The following is a 23,053-nucleotide window of genomic DNA, read 5'->3' as shown; positions in this document are numbered from 1 at the left end:
CCATGTTCTTCTAGTCCCCAAAGCTCTTTTGGCGCACCATGTTTCATCGCCACCCACCCCCTCTACTCTGGACCTTCACTCCATTGCCTCCCACACCTCCACCCTCAATGATATTCTTGGCCAGCCCCCTCTCCATCTCATCCTTCCCCCCACCTGTTGTCACCTCTTCTCTTTTTCCCACATTAGTGAGGCAGTTAGAGTTATGAATAGTACCAAAACTCTAGATGAGGAAGGATTTCAAGCTGAATTCTTCAAGTTGGGTAACTTTGTTCTGGGTCCCTTTCTTACAGTGCTCTTTAATCAAGTGGTTTATGTCAGCTTCCCAAACTCTTGGTCACAACATATTATCTATTTGATCCATAAATCTAGGTCAGCCTCTGACCTCGAAAACTACAGGACCATCATGGTTGGGCATACCTTCGCCAAACTCTATGCGAATGTGTTGAATAGTATCTTGTCTAGTGAGCTCGATCAGTGACATTATCGAGCTAGAGGTCAAGTTGGGTTTCATACAGATTTTCAGAGCACTGATCACATTTTGACTTTACGGGCCATCATTGAGGAGGCTCACCATCGCTCAACAAAATTTTATTATTGTTTTGTTGATTTCTGCAAAGCCTTCAAGTTTGTTCCTCGAGTGGCTCTCTTTCAGTGTCTTAAGGACATCAGGATCTCTAATATTCTTCTTACAGCTATTATGAGGTTATACAAATGCATTGTGGGAAGATTAAGGACTCCACAGGGATTCTCTAATCCTATCCAGAGCACTATTGGGGTGAAACACGGTTGTCCTCTCTCCCCCACTCTCTTTAGCATCTACATCGACGAGCTTGAGGCATTTCTCTATGATTTTCGGCTCCTTGGTGATGGTTGTTATTTACATTGGGTATTAATCTATAATCTCCTATTTGCTAATGATATGATTCTCCTAGCATCTTCTCCCAATGGTCTTCAAAGGCTCCTTGATGGTTTGGCCTCTTTCTGCGACTCGCATGAGCTAGTTGTAAATCTAGGCAAGACTTGGGTTATGGTCTTCAATTGTTTGAGGACATCACATCTCCATTTTTACTTCTAGGGTACCGAGATCGAGATTGCATCTTCATATACTTACCTGGGGGTTAAGTTTCCTAGACTTCGATTCAGCATGAGACCAGCCATGCAGCCTAAAGTCAACAAGGGGCTCGGCTCCCTTACTATTCTTGAGTGACAGTGCTTTTGACACCACTTCTAGGACACCATGACTAAGATGTCTCTTCTTGACTCCCTGGTCAGGCCGACTATCCTTTATGGCTCTATTGTTTGGGCCCCCTCCCTTTTGGAGTCTGACTGGGCCTCTGTTGAGAGATTCCAAACTCTTTTTGTTCAGCGCATTATCAGATGTCACCGGTTCACACCACACAACATCGTTCTGGTTGAGTTTGGTGCTCACCCTTTTAAATTGGGGACCATCTTTGATTTAGTTTGGATTCTTCACCAACTCTGGAGCTTTGTTGATTCCTCTGATGATCATCATAGATATTCCTACTTGGCTTATTGTTCCTCTATGGAGGTTGAGAATGTGGACTCTGGTCATAGGTCTCACTGTTCGTACACCCAAGTCTCTACTCTCTTGGGCTTGATTGGTATTAGTTTGGATCATCTTCCCCCCTTCCAGTTTTCTCTGGATGCCCCAACCCATCTTCTTCCACCTCAACGAGAGTTGAATGAGCATGTTAGACTTGACATCTATAGTAGTATGTTATCATGACCTCAAGGAATCCCCCAAGTGGGCTTCGTTCGCGTATGGCCTTCTATATTGAGCGCTTTCTTGATATCTAGGATGGGATCATCTTACGTCCCTAGGACCTCACTTGTCTTTGGAATCACACTCTTCGCATCTCCTTGGGATATTTTAGGATGGGATCTCATCAGCTATGTATTCAAACTGATCACCAGATTGGTAGAGAGGACAAGATTTTTCAGCTTTGTCACCTCAGGGAGGTTGAGACTGAGTCTCACTTTATTTTTCGTTGTCCCATTTACTATGAGATCCGAGGGATATTCTACTATTTGTTCAGAGAGTGTCGGTCTCTTCCCTCATTCTTCAGATATATTGACCAACACTATCTTGCAATCTACTTTCAGGAGACCATGTGGCTTCACGAGCACACTTTACAACTCCATCTTTTCTTGACATTGACTGCTACACAACTCATCACCTCTTTCTTCAGTCCTACAGTTCTGCCCAAGGATCGAAACAGCCTCTCTGCACTATCTCGATTCACACCAAATCTGTGAGACCCCACAAAGATTACACTCGGCAATGGCCCTCTAGTAGACCTCAAAGGCAACCTTCTAGAGTACCTAATTTCCCTATTGTTCACCTTTCCATTATGGACTACTTGCCTATGAGGAGTTCTTAGCTATTGTTATTCTTTTTTCTTAGTTCTTTTGTTGTTTTGCTTTCACGTTCTTTCTGTAGACACCGTTTGGTGCTCCCCCTATTGGTGTTTTCCCTTTGTATTGTTTCTAGTCCCTTAGACCCTCATTGGTCTCTTGTTGGACATTAATAAATTCATCTTATCTTATCTTATCTCATGTTTTTTAATGAGTGAAGATTTACAGAGAATAGCTTGGTTGTAAATGCTTAAAAAATTATAGAAGAATGCAATAAGTAGTTGCAAAGATTCGTTGTTTGAAAGGAAACCCCTGCATTATATGGTGCTCTGCATATAAATATTTATTTAATGGTGACACTTCTCTTGTACAGTTTGCAGTGCATTGCTAATCCTATAACATATTGTTAATACCTTATTTTTAAGTCTGTTACCTTTCATTGGGGTATGCACAAATTGGTACGTACCCTAGAAGGAATTGATAGAGAAAGAAAGAAGAAAACATGATTACAAATGCCTTGGGATGCCTACGCCTCTAGAGTTCTCTACCATGGTAGGAACTAACATTTGCCACCATTTTTTAAATATATAATTCAAAAAGCCATCACAATTGCAACGGCTTGTCCGGTGGGTAGCTGTCAACCCAACAACATTGTCATTGCATATCATCGTTGTTGCGATGGACCCTTCCAACAGGTAGTCATTGCATACCATCGCAGTAGAGATGGCCCCTTCTGACGGATGGTCGTCATCCCTACAACACAATTCTCTCACTTGCGAAGGCAAAGTGAAAATGTAAGTCGTCGTTATTGTGACAATCTACTGTCGCAATTGGGACAGCATGAAGATGAACTCTTTACCTTTCCTTCTTCCAAATTGTGATGGCTTTAGGCATCCCAATTATGATGGACAAGGTTGTCATTGCATTTTGCGATAGCAAAAGTCCAACGCCTGTCCAACGGGAGCCAATTTATGGTACTGTCCCCTAGGCGACGAGTGGTTGCAATCTGTTCCCAAATGTAGTAGTGCATGCACATAAGTAGAGTCTCTTCCTTTTTTACTAAAACTATGGATGAAGTGAACCGACTCAAACTCAGCCTAATGTGGTCGATGTCAAGAAATTTTTGAATGGTCCACTCTATCTCTTCCTTATAGTACTTAGGATGATGATACAAAGTCATAATAAATAGCTTCACACCCTCTTCCAATTATATCACATTCTCAAATCCACAATTAGGAGGTATGCTAAGAGAAATATCACCAAAGATTGATTTGTGCTTGTCTAACACTAATTGGATACTGATATGATGATGTTGTCATAAATTTGAAACAGATTTAGTGGAGATGAAATAATGTGCAGCCCACTCTGTATCCTTGTGTCTCAAAATGGACTCCATCCTATGAGATGAAACAATCCGGGGTCCCTAAAAAGTGTAGCTTTGATAATGACCTGTCGATCTCCTCTCATAAACTCAATCTATTTCTACTCGTGATCAATACTACATCTACCAAGAGTGTGGAGCCACTACAGACCCAAAATAGCATCCACCCCACCTAACTTAATTACATAAAAATCTATAGTGAGAGTGTGACTACCAATCTAAAATCTTCAAATCTAAATAAGAGTAATCCACCAAGTTGAGAAATGAGCTAAGAAGGAGGAATTTATGCTTCATATGAAAGGAGCCTTGGTCATCGAGTCATAGATGCCTTGGGAAAGGCAAGTTTCATTATATTAAAGTAGTTTCAAATGATGAAAATGATGGTAACAAGTCTAATGATAGTGATGATGATATTGTTTATGTGTAGCCCCAATCAGAGAAGGTAGAGGAACATGTTTCAAATAATCCACCTACAGTTGCTACCCTTTCAAGAGTTCCTACAAGTAGTCTTATTTGACTTAAAGAAGTATTCAAAGGGAAACAAATAGTGTGTTTAGTGGACACAGGGGAAACGCACAACTTCATTAGCATTGTTGTAGAAGCAATACAAAGTTATAGGTGAATTTTGTTCCACATTTTGGTTTTAAGGTTGTTGGTGGAGATCTTCTTAATTGCTCAAGAATAGTTTTCCAACTTGAAGTTCAGCTTGGTAGTTACACTCTCACTGTGGATTTTTATTTTATTGAGTTGGGTGGGATGGATGTTATTTTTGGTCTCAATGGCTCTAGACTCTCGGTAGATACACTATTAATCAAGATCAAAAACAATTCAAATTTATGAGAAGAGATCATCGGCTCATTCTCAGAGCTATGATTGATAGGGGACCTAGGATCATTTTAGTTCATAGGATGGAGTCCATTTTGAGACATGAGGATACATAGTGGGTTGTGCATTGTATAATCTCCACTAAGTTTGTTTTAGATTTAGGACACTTGCATCATATTGATATCCAGTTAGTGTTAGACAAGCACAAAGGAGTCTTTGGTAATATTCCTCTTGGTATACCTCCTGATTATGGATTTCACCATGCAATAACGTTGGAAGAGGGTGCAAAGTCAATTATTATGACTTTGTATCATCACCCAAGGCACTATAAGGAGCTAGAGAGAACCTTTCAAATATTTCTTGACATGGGGCACATCAAACTAAGTTTGAGCCCATTTTCTTCATATGCAGTTTTAGTCAAAAAGAAGGATGGGACTCTACGTATGTGCATAAATTACAAAACCCTAAATAAGAGGACTATTAAGAACATGTATCATATACCCTGTATTGAAGAGTTATTGGATGACTTACATGGGGTTGTCTACTTTTCATAGATTGATTTTTGTTGTGGGTACCAACAGATCAAGGTACATGAGGAGGATGCACATAATACAACATTCATGTGGCACTACAGACACTGAGCTTTTGGTGATACCTTTTGGACTCACCAATGTGCCTGCTACATTCTAATCATGCATACATCATATATTTAATAAGCAGTTGTGTAATTTTGTACTGGTGTTCTTTGATGATATTCTAATTTTCAGCAAGACTTGGGAGGAACATTTGCAACATTTGGACGAGGTTCTAAGTGTCATGGAGCAACACTCACTATTCGCTAAAGAATCCAAATGTGAGTTTGGTTTGATAAAGATTTTGTACTTGGGGCATGTGATTGGCACTGATAGGGTCAAGTTTCATCAGGAAAAGATGTATGCTATACTAGATTGGCTACCACTGAAGAATGTTTCAAATTTGAGAGCATTCCTTAGATTGTGTTCCTATTATAGGAGTTTTGTGAAAGGGTTCTCTCATTCTACGACACCGCTCATTGATCTCACAAAGGCGAGGGTTTTTGGGTGGTCTACATATATGGAGGCAATATTTGATAAGGTCAAGAGAGTGATGAGTATGTGCCCTGCACTAACATTGCTAGATTTTAGTAGACCGTTCATCTTGGAGTGTATCACTTTAGGAGATATAATAGGTGCGGACTTATGCAAGACATACATCCTATTGCATATGAGATAATAAGAAATCATATTCAACCTATGATAAGGAGATGCTAGCTATCATGCATGCCTTAGCTAAATTCATATAGTATTTGGTTGGTAGACAATTTGTAGTGAGGGTTTGTCGCCCTCACAGAAATTGCAAACCCCAACCGCATGGATTGATAGGTTTGACAAGTATGACCTAAAACTACTTTGGAAAGGATACGAAGACTTGACCATAGGTTACATTAAGGGACCACATGAGCTATTAGGATAACAATATAATAAAAACTTAAAATAATCTAAATTAAATATAATTCATACCTTTGAAAATTTATTATTGAATTTTTTTATTTAATCATTATTATAAACTCTTAAATACAAATACATATATATATATATATATATATATATATATATATATATATATATATATATATATATATGAAGTGACACCAATAAATTATAATTATATAATCTATTAATGTTACCTGATCGATATACATACATAAACATATATATATATGAAGTGACACCAATAAATTATAATTATATAATCTATTAATGTTACCTGATCGATATACATACATAAACATACATAAGAGCTTATAATAATAATAAAATAAAGATTATAACTCTTCAACTTTTAATTCTTTTTCCCTCCTTGTTCTTTCCTTTCAAAATTCAAATTTATGAAAGAATCGAAAAGCCTTCTTGATAACCGATGTTAGCCCAAAGGTCACAGCTAACCATTAAAAAGTTCATTATGAAATTGATTGGGGACACCCTTATATATATGTATATGTATATGTGTGTATATGTATATATATATGTGTGTATGTATGTATAGATATATATATGTATGTATCGATATATATATATATATATATATATATATATATATATATATATATATATATATATATATATATATATATATGTATGTATGTATACATACACATATATGTGTATACATATATATGTATACATACACATATATATGTATACATACACATATATGTACACATGTGCATACACACACACACACACACACACACACACACACACACACACACACACACATATATATATATGTATATATACATATAAATGAAGTGGCACCAATAAATTATAATTATATAATCTATTAATGTCACCTCATCGATATACATACATAAGGGCTTATAATAATAATAAAATAAAGATTATAACTCTTCAAATTTTAATTATTTTTCCCTCCTTGTTCTTTCCTTTCAAAATTCAAATTTATGAAGGAATCGAAAAGCCTTCTTGATAACCGATGTTAGCCCAAAGGTCACAGCTAACCATTAAAAAGTTCATTATGAAATTGATTGGGGACACCCTTCTTCTTTCTGCGTTTTTCTACTCTCCTCCCAAAATTTGTTACACCTGTTACCGAATCCTCTGAACCACGTTTTCATAATTAATCCTTCCTAGTTCTGTAATCCAAAATCATTCCTCTGATTTCTCTAAAACCAATAGTGATAGAAATTCAGAACAAGGCAATATACAACGGAGATCAAGAATACCAGTTGGCGGAAGGAGAAACCCGAACTTGAAATCAGGTCATGTGATTCATTGTTTCTGTCGGCTTCCATAATCTTTCATTCTGAATATTATCAATGCCTTTGTAGAATTTCGTTTACCATTAAGTACCTTGTTGCTGTCAATTATTGTGAGCAGAGAAATGAATAGAAAGCGTAGTCGGAATCGTATCTCACAACCACAATTAGTTTTGTAGACAGTCTGATATCGTGTTCCTGATTTAAATTTGATTAACCATGAGAATATTTAAATTCTAGATTTGGAGGATAGAGAATTCAATTGAGTAGTATAAATCAATATCTATGCTTATGTATTTCCCATCCTTTATTTTAATTCTTCTCTCTCATTCTGGTTCGACATATTCTCCTCAGTTGGTTAAGATTGATTAGTGGAGATAATCCATTATGCTATTTGTTGATATCTGAGGTGTTTATGAATCCAATCATTAAAATGATCATGAGCTTACACCATTTATACAGCGCATTGAAATTGAGATAATCATGAATGTTGGAATAAATCCATATGATTGCAATGTTTTTAAAATATTACCAAGCATGAATTCAAAAAAATTTGACACCGAGGAATTCACCTGCCAATGAAGCCATAGTAATGGTGAAGAGGTGTGGAACCAAATCGGAACCTTGAGGACATCGAGGAATTCACCGGGCAGAGAGGCCAATGAATGGTGAAGAGGTGTAAATTTAACCTACAAACAAAACCAAGAAAATCATATTGGAATTAAATAATTAAATAGCTCATGCATGTACTGAAAATGGAACCTATTGTCAAGTCAAGTGGTGGAGATTGAGTTTATGAACCCAAATTGAAATCCTTGGCCAAGGTAGTTATAGGCATATGTGCCAATCATGAGATCTTTTGTTTGTCCATAAGCTTCACTTATTTAGGAATAACTGATGGGGCACTGAAACCACCAGGTAACTCGGATGGCTGGACTTAAAAACATCATGAGCCCAATCCCAAGGTAAGGAGGGTCATTCTATTAAGTTAAGATGTGTGGAGATAAGTATGGTCTGAGGTTGGGAGGTTAAGCCCGTGTCAATGCTTCTCCTGTCACCAATGTCGAAGCTTGAACAACATGACAAAGTAATTTCTTCATTATTTATGTATGTCACTTTTGCACTTTTACCTCTTTAGGTTCATGGAAGAATAATTAGATAGTTTAGATTTCTAAAAGCATAACTTGAATGAATATATTAGTTAATATAGAAGATAGTTGTTACTTTGCTTTTAGCTGAACATGTTATCAGTTAGTAATGGTTTAGATGTTTTAAAGTATCCATTTGTTTATTTTAGTTGAATATGAATTACAAATAGAATAGAAAATTGTTACTTCTTTCTAATTGGATTAGTCATTGTCATGTGAAATGGAATCAGTTATTCATTAATTAGGTGTTTTAAATTGGTTGGGAAAATTCGTTTGGTACAACCTAGAACAAGTTACCACCCTAAAATAGATGGTCAAATGAAGACTATAAACAAGCGCATAGAGGGATACCTCCGCAATTATATTTCTGGACAACATCAAGTGGGCATCAGATGGTTGTATTTGGGTGAATATTGTTACAATTTCTCTTATCACATGACCATTCGTGTGTCCCCTTTTAGAGCACTTTATGGTTACGAATCATTCTTTTTTTTGTGGATTTAGCTTTATCTGATAGTCAAACACTGTTGATCGAAGATTGGTTGCAGGAATAGCAAGATATTATATCCGCTCTTAAAGAGAATATGCAGCTAGCTTATAATCAACAAAAGATTAATGTAGATAGACACCATACTGAGAGAGCTTTTGAGGTTGGGGAAATGATATTTCTACAACTCCAACCCTATAGGTAGAGTTCACTGAAGACGAGTGGATCTAAAGAAACTTAGGTTTAAATTCTATGGACCCTACAAGGTGACAAGAAAAATTGGAGAAGCAATGTATGAGCTGGAATTGCCATAAGATAGCCAAATTCATAATGTCTTTCATGTTTCTTGCCTTGAAAAGGCACTAGAGCAGCATGTTACCATCCCATCGAGGTTACCTTCACTTGAAGAAGAAGGAAAGTTGGAGCTAGTACCTGCAAAGGTGCTCAACACAAGGGAAAGACAATTATGGAGTAGAGCCATTGGAGAGCCATTTCAGAGTATGTAGTTAGATGGGTCACTTTGTCAATTGAGAACGTGACATGGAAAGGTGATCAAATTCTCTAGTACCCAACACCTTGGGTACAAGCAATCCCAAGAAGGAAGGATCATCTTGTCCTCTCCCGTTTACGAGGCTCCAAGTCAACACTTGGCCTATTTTTGCACCACGATAGGCCTAAGTAAATAAACTAGGGGTGTCGTGGGTGAGGAAAGATCAGTAAAAATCTATGGTTTTTTAATTCCCACCTCAATCTTAACTAGCTTATATATATATATATATATATATATATATATATATATATATATATATATATATATATATATATATATATATATATAATAAGCCGAGAGATATCCTTCTCGAGGCACCTATTTTCATAATCTAAATCAGTGTAATAGATACCTCAGAAGGATATCTCTCAGCTTATTTTATATATATATATATATATATATATATATATATATATATATATATATATATATATATATAATATATATAAGCAACAGGCCAAATCATTGTTCAAGAAGTTGTCATAGGGGCAGCACCATGCCTCTAGAATGTTAGTTGAACCGAGCCCTTATGTATTTCAGTATCCTATAATTTTCAAATTTTGTACACTCATTCATAAATTCACACGTGCGTTTGAATTCATTGGTTGGCAAATAGTGTCGTACTAGTCTTGCGGTGTTTCAATGCTTGAAATTTTTTTGCGGCAAACGTGTGTTCAATCTAGCATTACGCAATAAACATCTAATATAATCTAAATCTATCTTTTTAAAAAAGTTAGAAAAAAAATAATGTTAATTTGAACAGCCAGCTGCATGTCAATTTTTTTAAAAAGTTGCAAAAGTCGAACCTTGGTGTTGGTCTCTTTTTGTGTGTGGCATATCTCTTCTTACTCCTTCCTGTTTGACGTTCGTGTCCCTGAATTTCATCCTGCAATTACATTTGTAACGTCTGGGCGGTCAGATGCATGATGGACATGTTGCAACGTCTCCTTCCTGGGCATTTGAGGTGTGTGGAGAGTCTATTTGGGTGTATCGCATTTGTGGAGGAGGCAACATTTTCTCTCTTCAAAGGTAAAGTGGTTTTAGGAAGGACAAAGCCCCTTTAATTGCTCAGAATAGGACGTCATACTTACTCTATTATTCCAATAGCAAGTTCACATCACCGTGTTTTCACAGAATGCTTAATCGTAGGTTGGAACTCGAATTGGTAGCTGATGAACGTTGGGGAATTGTATCTACTAGTCGGCCATACTAGATGCAATAACAAGGACTGAGTTGTTTGTGCTAGCGTATGAATTCAAAGGAAACGGAGTTGCATGGTCTGATATTTTCTTTCTCAGGAGCCCATTGCCAATAGTAACGAGGGGCAAGTTGCATAGTCAATGAGCAATCTGCAAGTGGCTAAGAAGCTCATACGATCATTCACACCACTCCTAGTGTGTTGAACGTGTGTCTCAAATCATCCAATTCTAGCATTAGACTAGTATTTACAAGTTCTTAATATTTGCACTGTTGTTATTTGGTTTTTGCAAGCTCATACCGTGGCATGTCAAATAACGATGATGTCTGAGGATGTCTAATTGATTCTTAGAACTGCATTATATAACACCCCTTAATTGACCACAATCCAAAATAGTGCATCACAGATTTTGCTTAGTATAACAATGTTACTTCAATTGTCTGTTGCTAGCTCTTTAATTCATGACAAAAATTTCTTACGTTGTGTCATAAACATCCATTTTTTAAGGAAACTTATATAGAGCTCATTACAGTGGTATCACAGTATGACTGGAATGTGGATATTTTCTAGAAACTAAAATAAGATATTTTCTAAAAACTCTTGAATGAAGCTCAAAAAAAATTTAATAAATTATAATGCAATATATTTCATATTTTACCAACAAAAACTCTAACAATCAACTATATAAGATAAGTCACAAAATATTATTGCATTATCTCTCCAACAGAAATACATACATATATTTCATTGAAGTTCATCATCAAAATAAGCTAAAATTCTGATCATAGATGCAAAAACTACAGCAAGATTGGATAATAGAAAAGATGAACCTGGAATACAATGTGAAATACATGCATAATGTCTCTAACTGACAATGGGTTTTCATCCACTACCCAAGCTTGAGGATTTTTGTATTCTCACATGTTGCTTCCAAGAATAACTCTCCAAGAGAGAAAAGTGAAATCACAATCACAAAATTAAGTATGCTCGAAAAATGAGCTCCTTCCCTTTTAACAAACAAACAGGTGACTCTCAGCATTCCCCTTTTTGCTTCTTTATATCCTTTATAAAATAGTACTTTTTCCACGAGGGAAAGAAAGCGCTCATTATTATAAAGTGACAATTAATAACAAGAACTTATTTTATAAAGTCACTTTATTAATTGATCAATTAAATCTCTAGAGATTAAAATCTCCAATCAGATGGACTCGAATATGCATGTGTGATAGCTCGTGGAAGAGATGCTCCTAACCCAACCCTATAATGCAAGAATGTTTAGCCTGTTGACTTACTAAAAATAGCAAGTGTCTTAAAACCCTAGTGAGATAAATTGAAAATGCCTAGGCCAAAAATTGCTCTGACCGCACAGAAAACCTGGTGTGCCCATGGAACCAAGGCAAAATGGGCTAATGGCACAACAAAAATCATTGGCTAGAAAAGGGGACATGAGAGTCCTCCCTTACCAAAGATTTCTTGCCCCCAAGCAACCTGCATCAGTAAGCAAGAATCAAAGGGGACATAACAACGAAACAGGCTAATAGCGCATCAAAACTCACTGGAAAGAAATGGGGGCATGACAACACTAATGATCAAATGATCGATATTCTCCCTTGCAAAAGGTTTTTGCATTTTTTGAGAGACTTGGAATTGTGGAGAATTAAGCCCTTGCTAAGAGGGGACCTCAGCCTCAATGATTTCTTGAAATGTACTACAATACATTCTTCTCTGTGAGAGACAGGTTAGAGGTTCAAGCCCTTGTAATGCATTTTTTCTATGAGATGGATAGATTTGAAGTGAAAGCCCTTGTAGCAATTTTCTTTGAAATAGAAAAATTTGAAGTGCTAACCCTTGTTAACACATTATTCTCTATACAAGAAGTTCTAGGTGTAGGCCCTCGTTCCACCTTCTAGGAGTAACCATGTTGGACACTCCCTCTGGGAGTCGCTATAGTATGGTGTGACTTAGCACTATTTACTATCTAAATAGTCATGATGTGATGACATCACGTTGAATGATTCTATGATTGGTACTTGTGCTCACTTGCATTCATTGGAGTAGCCCTGGTGAACCCACCCCTTGGGGGTAGCCATGGTGGATGTCTTGCAAGACTCCATGACTCAACACTTGTGTTGACTCAACCATCAAGAGTAGCCATGGCCCTTGTTCCACCTTCTAGGAGTAACCATGTTGGACACTCCTTCTGGGAGTCGCTATAGTATGGTGTGACTTAGCACTTGTGTTTATTTACTATCTAAATAGTCATGATGTGATGACATCACGTTGAATGATTCTATGATTGGTACTTGTGCTCACTTGCATTCATTTGAGTAGCCCTGGTGAACCCACCCCTTGGGGGTAGCCATTGTGGATGCCTTGCAAGACTCCATGACTCAACACTTGTGTTGACTCAACCATCAAGAGTAGCCATGGCAGTCATTATGATGAGATGATTTTGAGTTATTTTGTAGCCACAGCAATCATCATGATGAGATAATGTTGAGTTATTTTGTGTTGAATACTTGCGTTCATTTGCAATTTCCACTCATGGAAATGGTCATGATGTACCCACCCTCTAGTAGTAGCTATGGTGGATATCATTACAAACACAAATATCAAGGACTTATCCCAAGCAAAGAGGGAGTGTTCAATATTGTTACAACTATGGTTGGATTCCTTCAAGTCGATACGGATAACATAAAAGTTGTGATAGTTTAATTATTGTGATATAATAAGTATATTGATAATATATCTAATTAATGTTAATATTCTTGTAACGTTTGGATTCTTTCAAGCAAACATAGATAACATACAGATTGTTATAATATAATTAATTGCAATATAAAAAATATATCAATACTATTAATGCGATTTGTTATAATATAATTAATTGCAATATAATAAATATATTGATACTATTATTGTGATATAATTATATTGATAATATAATTATTATATCATTATGATTATATCAATTATATAATTATAACTATTTATTTTCATAAGTAATAGGTATAAGATGATACTGATTGTTATTATTTTATTGAGATATATTATTATAATTTGTTAAACTCTAGTAGACTCAAACCCAAGACCTCGGATGATAAGCTCATAACTTACGATTGCATTGTAGCCTCTTGCCTTGTATAATTATTAATATTAAATAAATAATATTATAATTATATTTATTAAGAGAATAATATTATATTGATTATGTGAATTAATGTATAATTAGTTATAAAGAAAGATTGATTCTTAATTAAAAATTCCATCACACACAATCAGAAAAACAACACATCAGAACATAAAACTACATAACTTACCGTTCAACTATTCTGCAATTTATATTCCTACAACTTGTCATTTATCTACCTGTAAATGATGACGTGCTGAGAACAATTATCATATAGACTGTTCATTCCTACATACCTTCATTTTAGTAGCATGTTTCGCCATGCCATTTCTAACATATAACGACTAGGTAGATGCTCATTGGAATTACTTGCATAGCATACAAGAACACAATTACTTAATGACATTTCACTTGAGACTGAAATTTATATACCAAATCTACTGTAATCTTTCTATAACTATTGAATGAATGAATGATGTCTACGAGACCAAAGCAGCCTATGGAACCCGCCTGCTAACAGCTAGCCTAATCCAGCTGTGGCCCTTTGACTAATTCTTCTCTTCTTCAGTGTATTTTGATGATCAGATTTGCGGTCTTATTTAGTTGCTTTTCCTCAAAGAGATGGCCCATACTGTTGTTTTCTAGCATCTCAAACAATTGCTCGTTTCTATTGACCTTCCTATGGGAACCTGGGCCCTGTTGATCAAGAATCACTAAGTCAAAGCTTGACTTGTATAAAAGCCCACTAGCCATACGAAATCTTGCCATTAGACACTTACTTTTGTATGGAAAACAACAGACACCAGATAAAGATATGCTAACATTTCTTTTGCACGCTCAGACCAATCTGGGCTATGAGTTTAAATATTACTGCAAATTTATAGTTTTCATTATTGGTATTACAGTTTTTCATGCTAATCGATACTCTTCTGACCGGTAAATAACTTCTGTTAAGATTTGTAAGATATGTTTAATGAATTTTTTGAAAATCTGCATTAATATAAACCTTGAGCAATTTTCTAAAATTAAAGCAAACTAATGCATCAAAATTCAAAATATCTACTGTAGTAGACATTCAAGACATCAGCCAGAAACCTACTATGGAGGTTTGATACAAGCTGTCACTAACCTTTATATTTGCCCCAAGAAAAGTTGTTGAGAGAAAGCTAAGTTCTCTAAGATCCTCGAATAGTTTGGCATTCACCTATTTTAGTTCTAATCATTTCATGTTTATATTTATTTGTTATTCTTTCTAGAAAAATGTGTTGCACTAGTACATAATTACTTTTCAAGAAGCACAATTTCATCGTACTTATTTTGTAACAGTACATATGAAAGAATTCAGATGTTTCAAAAAGGTACACCAAAATCTTGGAATCCATAAAATTAAGAACAAATCACATACAATTTACATTTTTATTCTCTGCGTTTCAAATAGTTCACCTCATTTTCTGAATGTTCATGCAAAACTTATGCACAATCTCATCCTGTGGAATTGTCAATGTCTGGACTGAGGATTTGACAACAGAATTCTGAAGGTTTCATGCCCTACGAATTTAAACCAGATTATTTGACAAAGAACAAGGCGACCAATTGATATTGATAGTTAGTGCCTCCTGTAATTATGGACAAATGGACAAATGTACGACTTTCTTTAGCATACCTGCTCATTGTGTCTTGGTAAATTGAGCAACACTAAAATTTTGAGAGTGACTTATGGATGTTGATGACTGCAACCAAAGCAAGTATATATCAGGTTAGCTTGTGGTATAAACCCTGGAAATCTGAATCATCCTTCGGAACATTCAGCAAGCTGATAAAGGCCGTGGAGGCTTTAGGAAATTATCCCCTACATCAAAGTGTGTATTCTAGGCTAGAGCAAAATTATCAGTAGCACCTAGAAAGACCAGACAATATACCATATCACAATATCCAAAGTTTGTCACACAAATCAAATTTTATTACACAAGAAAGGCAACAAACCTCAAGTTTAATAACCAAATTCTGCATTAATCAAATAGGCTGGGGGATACAACACAATCAAAACCTTCAATGCAAAAGTTGAAAACAAAGAGGCAAATACTTGTATATAGATCACTCTCTGATAACACATGATATAACAGCTTATAAATGTAACTTAAAAGGATATGTGGCCCCCAAAACTGTTAAGAAGATTAGCTTCTTCTGCTCCTCTTCTCTCTATCTCTATTCTGATCCCTATCCCTCTCTCTTCCCCTGCTCTTCTCCCTGTCTCTGTCTCTATCCCATTCTTTGTTGTCACACTCTCTACTTTCACTTCTCTCCCTCCCTCTTTCAGCATCAGAATCACGAAGCTTATCTCTATTATGATTCCGTTCGCGACGAACAGAATTTGAATCAGGATCACGATCCCTGTCCCCATCAAAGCTCTTCTCAATGTTTTCCCTTTCCCTGTCTCTACTTAATCTATGAGAGGGGCTCTTGCTACTGTTCTGACTGCGACTACGCTTCTTTGAAGATGAATCCCCATTATTATCTCGCCTGTCTTTCTGTTCCAGAGAGGTTCTCTCTGGCAACACCCATCAAAAAGTAAAATAAGAAAGCTGCACAAAATTATTATACACCGATGTCTTACATCCTTGACCTAAAGACCTCAGCGATTCCCAGCACCAGACACTTGAAACTGATAGCAGCCCATAAATGACTGCTTTCAGAACCCATAAAATATAATTGAACTCACTCCAATAAAATATACCCCAATATATTCATTTCTTCATTTCTTACCTGCCTTCCGAGATGCATGTCTGTAGCTTCCAGAATCTAATTTGTTTTCTCCATTCAAAGAATCTGTTAATCCATACTCAGCTTCTAATCTCTTTCTATGGGCAGAAACTTTCCTTTCGATTTCTTCAGCATTTCTAGTCCCACGCTCCTCAAGTGATTCACGATACTCTATGATTACAGCCTCTAACTGGCGAAGCTTTTGTCTGATATTACATGCTTGGAATATCAAAACATGCTGCATATAAAAAACAACAGAAAAATATAGCTAAAGATTACAAAAAAGTATGTTGGGATGCAAAGGCAGGATAAGTTACCTGCGTGCTTCATCCATTCCAGAGCCACCAATAGCAGTAGCATAGCTGTCTACAGTTGCTTCTCTTTTCTCGTCATTCCCAGAACTCCCAAACATATCATCACTACCAGAAGAAGAGTAATTCAAGCCCAAGTCCTTGACTTCAGGCTTATCCTCTGCATCAGTTCCATCATCTTCACGTGTCCACTTTGAAGCCTGTAATACAGGATGTTTATCCATACTCTTGCTTGAAAAAGCTTTTAGCTCTGGTGGTGGAATTGTAAACTTTGGGTTCAGGGTAGCAGGAGTTTGCAGTGATGTTCCAAATGCAGCATTTGTCTTACTCGTCACTTGTTCTTCTTGTGTCCCCAAAATACTCTGCCTAGATCTGGACATGTACTCTCTCTCATCCTCATGGATGAATCTTCTCTCTCCTGTACCCCACCTACCCTCTTCTGGTCTTAAATAAGCATCATTTTCTCTAGCAAGCTTCTCTGCCTCATCTAAGCTGAGCAATCGTGTGACCATGATTTCCCTACCACCCCGAATTGAGAGGCCATTATGTCTACATCTCCTTTCAAGTTCTGCAAGAGGAATGCTAGACAATTCCCGAGTTGCTGCACCTTCACCCATGGCAAGAGCAGCATCTTGATTTGGTTCCACTGTTCCCATCTCCATACCAGTACTATCTGAATTATATGGATCCTTTACTGGAGGAGCATCTCCACATATTGAATGAAAAGGAGGTACACCAGAATTTCCAGGCCGAAGAAAAGTAGCTCTCAGTCCATTCACATAGGTGTCGGAAAACAGAAACCAGTCTGACCAGACCTGGAGAGCTTTCAACACTCTCTCCTGAAAGGACATTCAGAAATATTACTTCTAAGAAAGTTCATACAATAAACAAAACTATAGCCACCACCCTTGGTGATGGAGATTGAGGAAATTATTTTAACGTACCTTCAGAGCTTCTGCAGTTATCCGACCAGTGATGTTTCTGTATAAGTCATTAAAGCTTTCCATAATGTCGGGTAAAGTCGCTTCAAACTTTGTCCTGTATGCAGATGCATTTTTAACAGGAGCACTGCTGTTATGGAGTATATCAGAAACTAGCATAAGCCTTGCCACTTTGGTTGGAATGGGGGTTTCCTTTAGTGTCAAGGATTCTGTAAGTACTTCAACTACCTGCAATGCATAGAAGGTCACGATTAAGTAGGAAATCAGACATGCTATCCGCTTGGTCAGCAAATAAAAAGATAAGCCATCAGTCGCATTGTTTTACTTTTCATATTAACAGTACCTCACTGGCTGCATCAGCATTGTCTAAAGCAAACCCCATAGCTTCTTTTATCTGACTTCTTTCCAAAGTTAAAGCTCGCAGCATATCTTCAAATTCATCTCTTTGGCTATCTGTTAAGGCGCGCTCCTGATCCAACCTCTGGTCGAATATACATCATAATACAGGTTAGAGATAACAATGGATTCCACCCACAATTTCATTTTCCAAAACAAGTGTTTGGCTTTTAACATTTTTAAATAATCAGATGTTAAGGTGGAAATCACCAGAATAATGTTATTTTGAGCACACATGTGCACTGAAAAAGCCATATAGGAAAATGCCGAACATAACGAAACTCTCAAGAGATAATACAACACTTACTCTGCTTCTCCCAGCTGCATAAGTTGCAGCCGAAGATTTCTCATGTTCCGGACTCTTTGCGAGTGTTTGTTGTGGTAAAGGTGGTGGTACCCATCTGGAAAACATATACAACCCAATAACTTAGAATGTTAAAACAAAGGAATAAACATTATGTGATGAGCCTTCTTGCATTTAGGAAGGGAACAATTCAGAAGCTGACACACTGGACTTTCCATGACAATTACACTACCAAGATATAAATCAAAAATTCTTTCTCAACAAAGAGACTGTAAGTTCAATGTAGCTCCCAAAAAAAGAATCAAAAGAGGAAAAAGGGAGTGCACTGCATTTTATTTCTAAAATCAGCCAATCATCTGGGACTAAGAAGGTTGCCTGATAGCTAAATAATGTGAGATGAACAGCATCTTCTTAGACATCCATTAATAATGAGTGAAGTTTAGAAAAGAACTCTCCAAAGCTTGTGCAAATAAACCAATAGTCATATTTTACCTCCCACTTCCAGTTATCATGATAAAAGGTTCTGTTCGCCACCTTTGAAGAGTATCCCCCTGCATTTTAGTATAACCGCAATAGTAATCAGAGAGATTGAAATCTTTGTGTGATGCATGTTGATGTCCACGTATCAAGCAGACAATTTATATCAGTTGCAAACCCTCATGGCGGTCTTACAAGTTATTCCCACATGTTATGCAATAGAAGAATATATAGTGTAAATGAAAAAAGGAATCCGTAAACTGCATCGTTGGAGCCCTACCTGAGCAAATGAATAGAGCCGCCACACATAGTAAGTATGCTCCTTACATCCAAGGTCGAATAAAAACCTGAACAATTGATTGCCTCGTACTCTTTCCATAATAGCTTGCTCAAAAGAGCAACCATCATCAAGCACATACATAGCCATTGTATCAATTACGTGACGCAAATGCTCATTTTCAGGAGGTATCACCTCTATGTCTGGTACATTGGGAGTTACAACCTAACAATAAAAACAACACTTGAAATACTGCTTGAAGCAAAGATACAAATATAATTGTGGTCAGAGACATTTTTAGACTTGGTACAACCAATGAACTTAACAAAATCTGCCACTTGATAAACTTTGAAAATGCTTAACAGGAAAAAAAATAAAACACTATTATAAAATAATGGTCAATAATGACATCTCATAATTCTTGATAGAAATAAATCACGTCCTATATTCAGAGCACAGTCCTGTTACAAATCATTCAGCAGAGAGACACAACTTGTTATCCCCTCCTTGAGATTAGATATAAATGTATATCTTCAAACATCAATGAAGGTCACCTGTTATTTTGTTTCATATTCCAGCACTCAATCTCATCCTTGCCACATTAATAAATCTTTCCAGTGTGTAATGAGTGACAAAGCCATAAACATTCCAAGAAGTTATTGATTTGACATTATGATTTTTTCAAGTCCAATGAAGGTGTCAAAAGAATTTGATGAACCCTGGGGTGTCGCATTTGCTGAAACTTGCAAAGCTTCAATGATAGCTAAAATTGTGAACTTCATCAAAATAAAAAATATCTTTAGCTAAATAAGAGATTAGAAAACAATGACATGCTCATTTTAGGGGCAAAATGGGAATATGTATTCCTATTCCACATTCCGATTTGACGCACCAAACGGAGAATACAAAACATATTCTTAATTTCCTATCCCTTTTCCAGCAACCAAATGGGCCCTTAAAGGTTTAAGCCAATGCCTCAACAAACACTATCCAAATAAATATTCCAATAAATTCCATGAAAAATTAATGCTTTAAGCTCCTACAAGAGCAACAGACATAAGCTTGTAGATAATTCTACATTGGAAGATTAAGGCAAGGCCTCAAGAAACACTTGCCAAATAAATAGTGCAATCTATGACATGCTAATTGAATATTCATGTCTATTCCTACAAATGGAGCACTAGGGTTGATATTAACAAAATTATATGTATCAAATAAATTATTATTAACAAATTGTAATGAGTAATCAGATAAGAATTTTCAAACATAAATAAATGAGTACAATACAGAGAGTTGTAAACAAGGCTACTTTGGAATAATACAACAATTCCAAAACAAACTTTTGTCAAATAAATCTATTCCAATCAATACTGTGAAAAATGAATGGTTATGGCAGTCCACCAAAGAGGTGCACTCATTTTGACAAAAATTTGACAGCAACATGTAATTAATAGATAAACCAGGGTTCTTAGCAAGCCAAAGTGTTTTGTCTTCACAACAGTGAAAGTCATTCTACATTGCTTTTGCATCAATGGTTTGTACTTACATTATATATGGGATTGCTTAAGATGCCAGATGCATTTTTTAAACAAGTACCATATGATTTGCTTCCCATTGAAGAGTTCAGACTAATGTTAGCTCAAGTATTGTATTCTTTCACTAGCAGACATTTGCTTGCATACATTCTGAATATACTGCATTACTAGAACCTTGTAATTTGATGCTTACAATTCCATATGATATTTAGAATGAATTAATGCCAGTGTCTGATATGTCAAACAATAACATCATTCTATAAATAGTGGCCTGTGTTTCCAGTTTACAAATGAAACTAATTTTGTATGTCAAACATCAAAATACTATAACCTATGTATATTTAACTAGATGTTAGAAGCTTCGGACGTTTAGTGTTAAGTCAACATGGTTTATATTTATCCTCCCAAATGACACTTGAATTTAGGATCATGGTCTCTATCAAAAGACATAATAGCTTTAGGTAACCAATTTTTTCTTTCATAGACAGATTCTCTTAGTTACCAGATTCACGTGTCGGACACTGGATCCGGATTTGGGTCCAATCCAAAACCAGATCCACATGTGGATCTGTGAGGATCCAGGCAGGGTCCGCATGAAAGGGAGCAAAAGAAACATTTAAAAGTAGGCCCAATAAAGTTTTTTAATATTTCTTTTTTGTGCAAACCCTAAAAACGAAACAACCCTTCAAGTCATTATGCAAGTTCATTTACACTCACATTTGCTCTCTATTTTGCTCTCTCATAGTTGTTAGTTTGAAGTAAAGTGCTTGGATTTGAAGGAGATCCGTTGTGGAGCTCCAAATACCTTGCAAGAAGTGCTTAAAGTATGCATTTCAACCATATTCTTTAGTTCTTTGATAGATTATTGATTTATTTCTAGAATTTCCAAATTTTCAAGTTTTTGTGTAAGTGTGAAGCATGGTTTTCTTTCATTCTGTTTTCTAGATTGCAACAATAGAACAATGAGTAGTCAAGGCTCAATGGGTCGGGCTAGATCACCAAGCTTCAAAATTGATAAGGGGTCTCCTTTATGGAGGCACACAACAAAAATCACACAATGTCCTAGGGGTGGGGCATACATATGGAAATGTAATTATTGCAATGTACAACATAGAAGCTCCTATTCCCAAGTGAAACTACATTTTTTGGGCCCTGCAGGTGAAGGAATTAACATGTGTCAAGGTAGTGGGCTAGATAAGAAGGGATTACTAGCTGCACAAATAGCAGCATTAGCAAAAGGGCAAGAAGATGCTGATAGAGCAGTTGCAAAAGCAAAACGTGGTGTTTCCAAAAGAACAAATACACCAGCACCACCATCCAATAAAACAGCACATGAACATATCCTTTTTTGCCTATGCCAACTACAAATGATGAAGATGTAGACCCATCTCCACTCACCTGCAAGAAAGGCCCAGTAGATAGGGCGTACCAAAATGAATTGACAGACATTGTTGATCACAAAATTGGATGTTGTTTAATTGCAAATAATGCTTCATTTAATTTTGTGAGATCACCTTATTTTAGGGAGATGCAACAAGCAATAAATGAAGCACCTCGTGGTTACAGACCACCTGGTTATGAGAAGTTGTGCACTACCATATTACATGATGAGAGGAAATATGTAGACGCTGAACTTCAACCAATAAGAGATTCTTGGGTTCAATCGGTTGTGTCTATTATTTTGGATGGGTGGAAAGATTGTATTAACCATCCATTGATCAATGTTATTGATGTATTCCCTAGGGGGGCAATGTTCTTGAAGGCAATCGATTGTGAAGGGCAAGTGAAAGATTCAGAATTTATTTCACGCATTCGCATTGATGCTAGAGTCAGTGGGTATTGATAATGTTGTTCAAGTGGTCACGGACAATGCAAAAGTTTGCAAAGCTGCAAGGATACTTGTGGAATCTAGATATGATCATATCTTTTGGACACCATGCACCGTCCACTCTCTCAATTTGGTGATGAAACCAATTGGCACCAAAATAGATTGGGTGAAAAAGATATATGTGGAAGCTGAAGAGATTCAAATGTTTGTGACAAATCACCACATTTCAAAAGCAATTTTTAGGAGTTTCTTGGACTTGGAATTATTGAAGGTAAATTTGTAAATTTAATATTCAATTATATATTATTGGATTCCATAATATTATTTTTTTA

The 23,053-nt window shown here is 36.4% G+C and overlaps 1 protein-coding gene and 1 long non-coding RNA gene across 5 annotated transcripts in view; both read right to left on the bottom strand.

The window, feature by feature from the left end:
* Nucleotides 1-15,251: 15,251 nt before the first annotated feature.
* On the bottom strand, nt 15,252-15,687 carry LOC149543497 (uncharacterized). Its single transcript, XR_016355644.1, has 2 exons — nt 15,556-15,687; nt 15,252-15,440 (listed from the first exon to the last, which is right to left on the bottom strand). It is a non-coding gene; the product is annotated as an uncharacterized LOC149543497 (long non-coding RNA).
* A 143-nt stretch (nt 15,688-15,830) lies between these two features.
* Nucleotides 15,831-23,053, bottom strand: part of LOC149543496 (protein RRC1-like) — a 107,584-nt gene continuing 100,361 nt past the window's right edge. For all 4 annotated transcript variants that reach the window (XM_089798296.1, XM_089798297.1, XM_089798298.1 and 1 more), the window contains 8 exons: nt 19,362-19,583; nt 19,097-19,155; nt 18,608-18,701; nt 18,248-18,385; nt 17,908-18,132; nt 16,970-17,802; nt 16,656-16,858; nt 15,831-16,440 (listed from right to left, as the gene is read on the bottom strand). In XM_089798296.1, coding sequence (XP_089654422.1) covers nt 16,067-16,440; nt 16,656-16,858; nt 16,970-17,802; nt 17,908-18,132; nt 18,248-18,385; nt 18,608-18,701; nt 19,097-19,155; nt 19,362-19,583 — 2,148 coding nt within the window. In that variant the 3' untranslated portion in view covers nt 15,831-16,066. The remainder of the gene's footprint in view (nt 16,441-16,655; nt 16,859-16,969; nt 17,803-17,907; nt 18,133-18,247; nt 18,386-18,607; nt 18,702-19,096; nt 19,156-19,361; nt 19,584-23,053) is intronic.

This window comes from Cupressus sempervirens, chromosome 8, assembly GCF_028749045.1.
Source record: "Cupressus sempervirens isolate cs-2001-9-10 chromosome 8, ASM2874904v1, whole genome shotgun sequence".
NCBI classification, from domain to species: Eukaryota; Viridiplantae; Streptophyta; class Pinopsida; order Cupressales; family Cupressaceae; genus Cupressus; species Cupressus sempervirens.
Note: the sequence above shows the minus strand (reverse complement) of the source record. Positions and strands in the feature narration are given on the sequence as shown.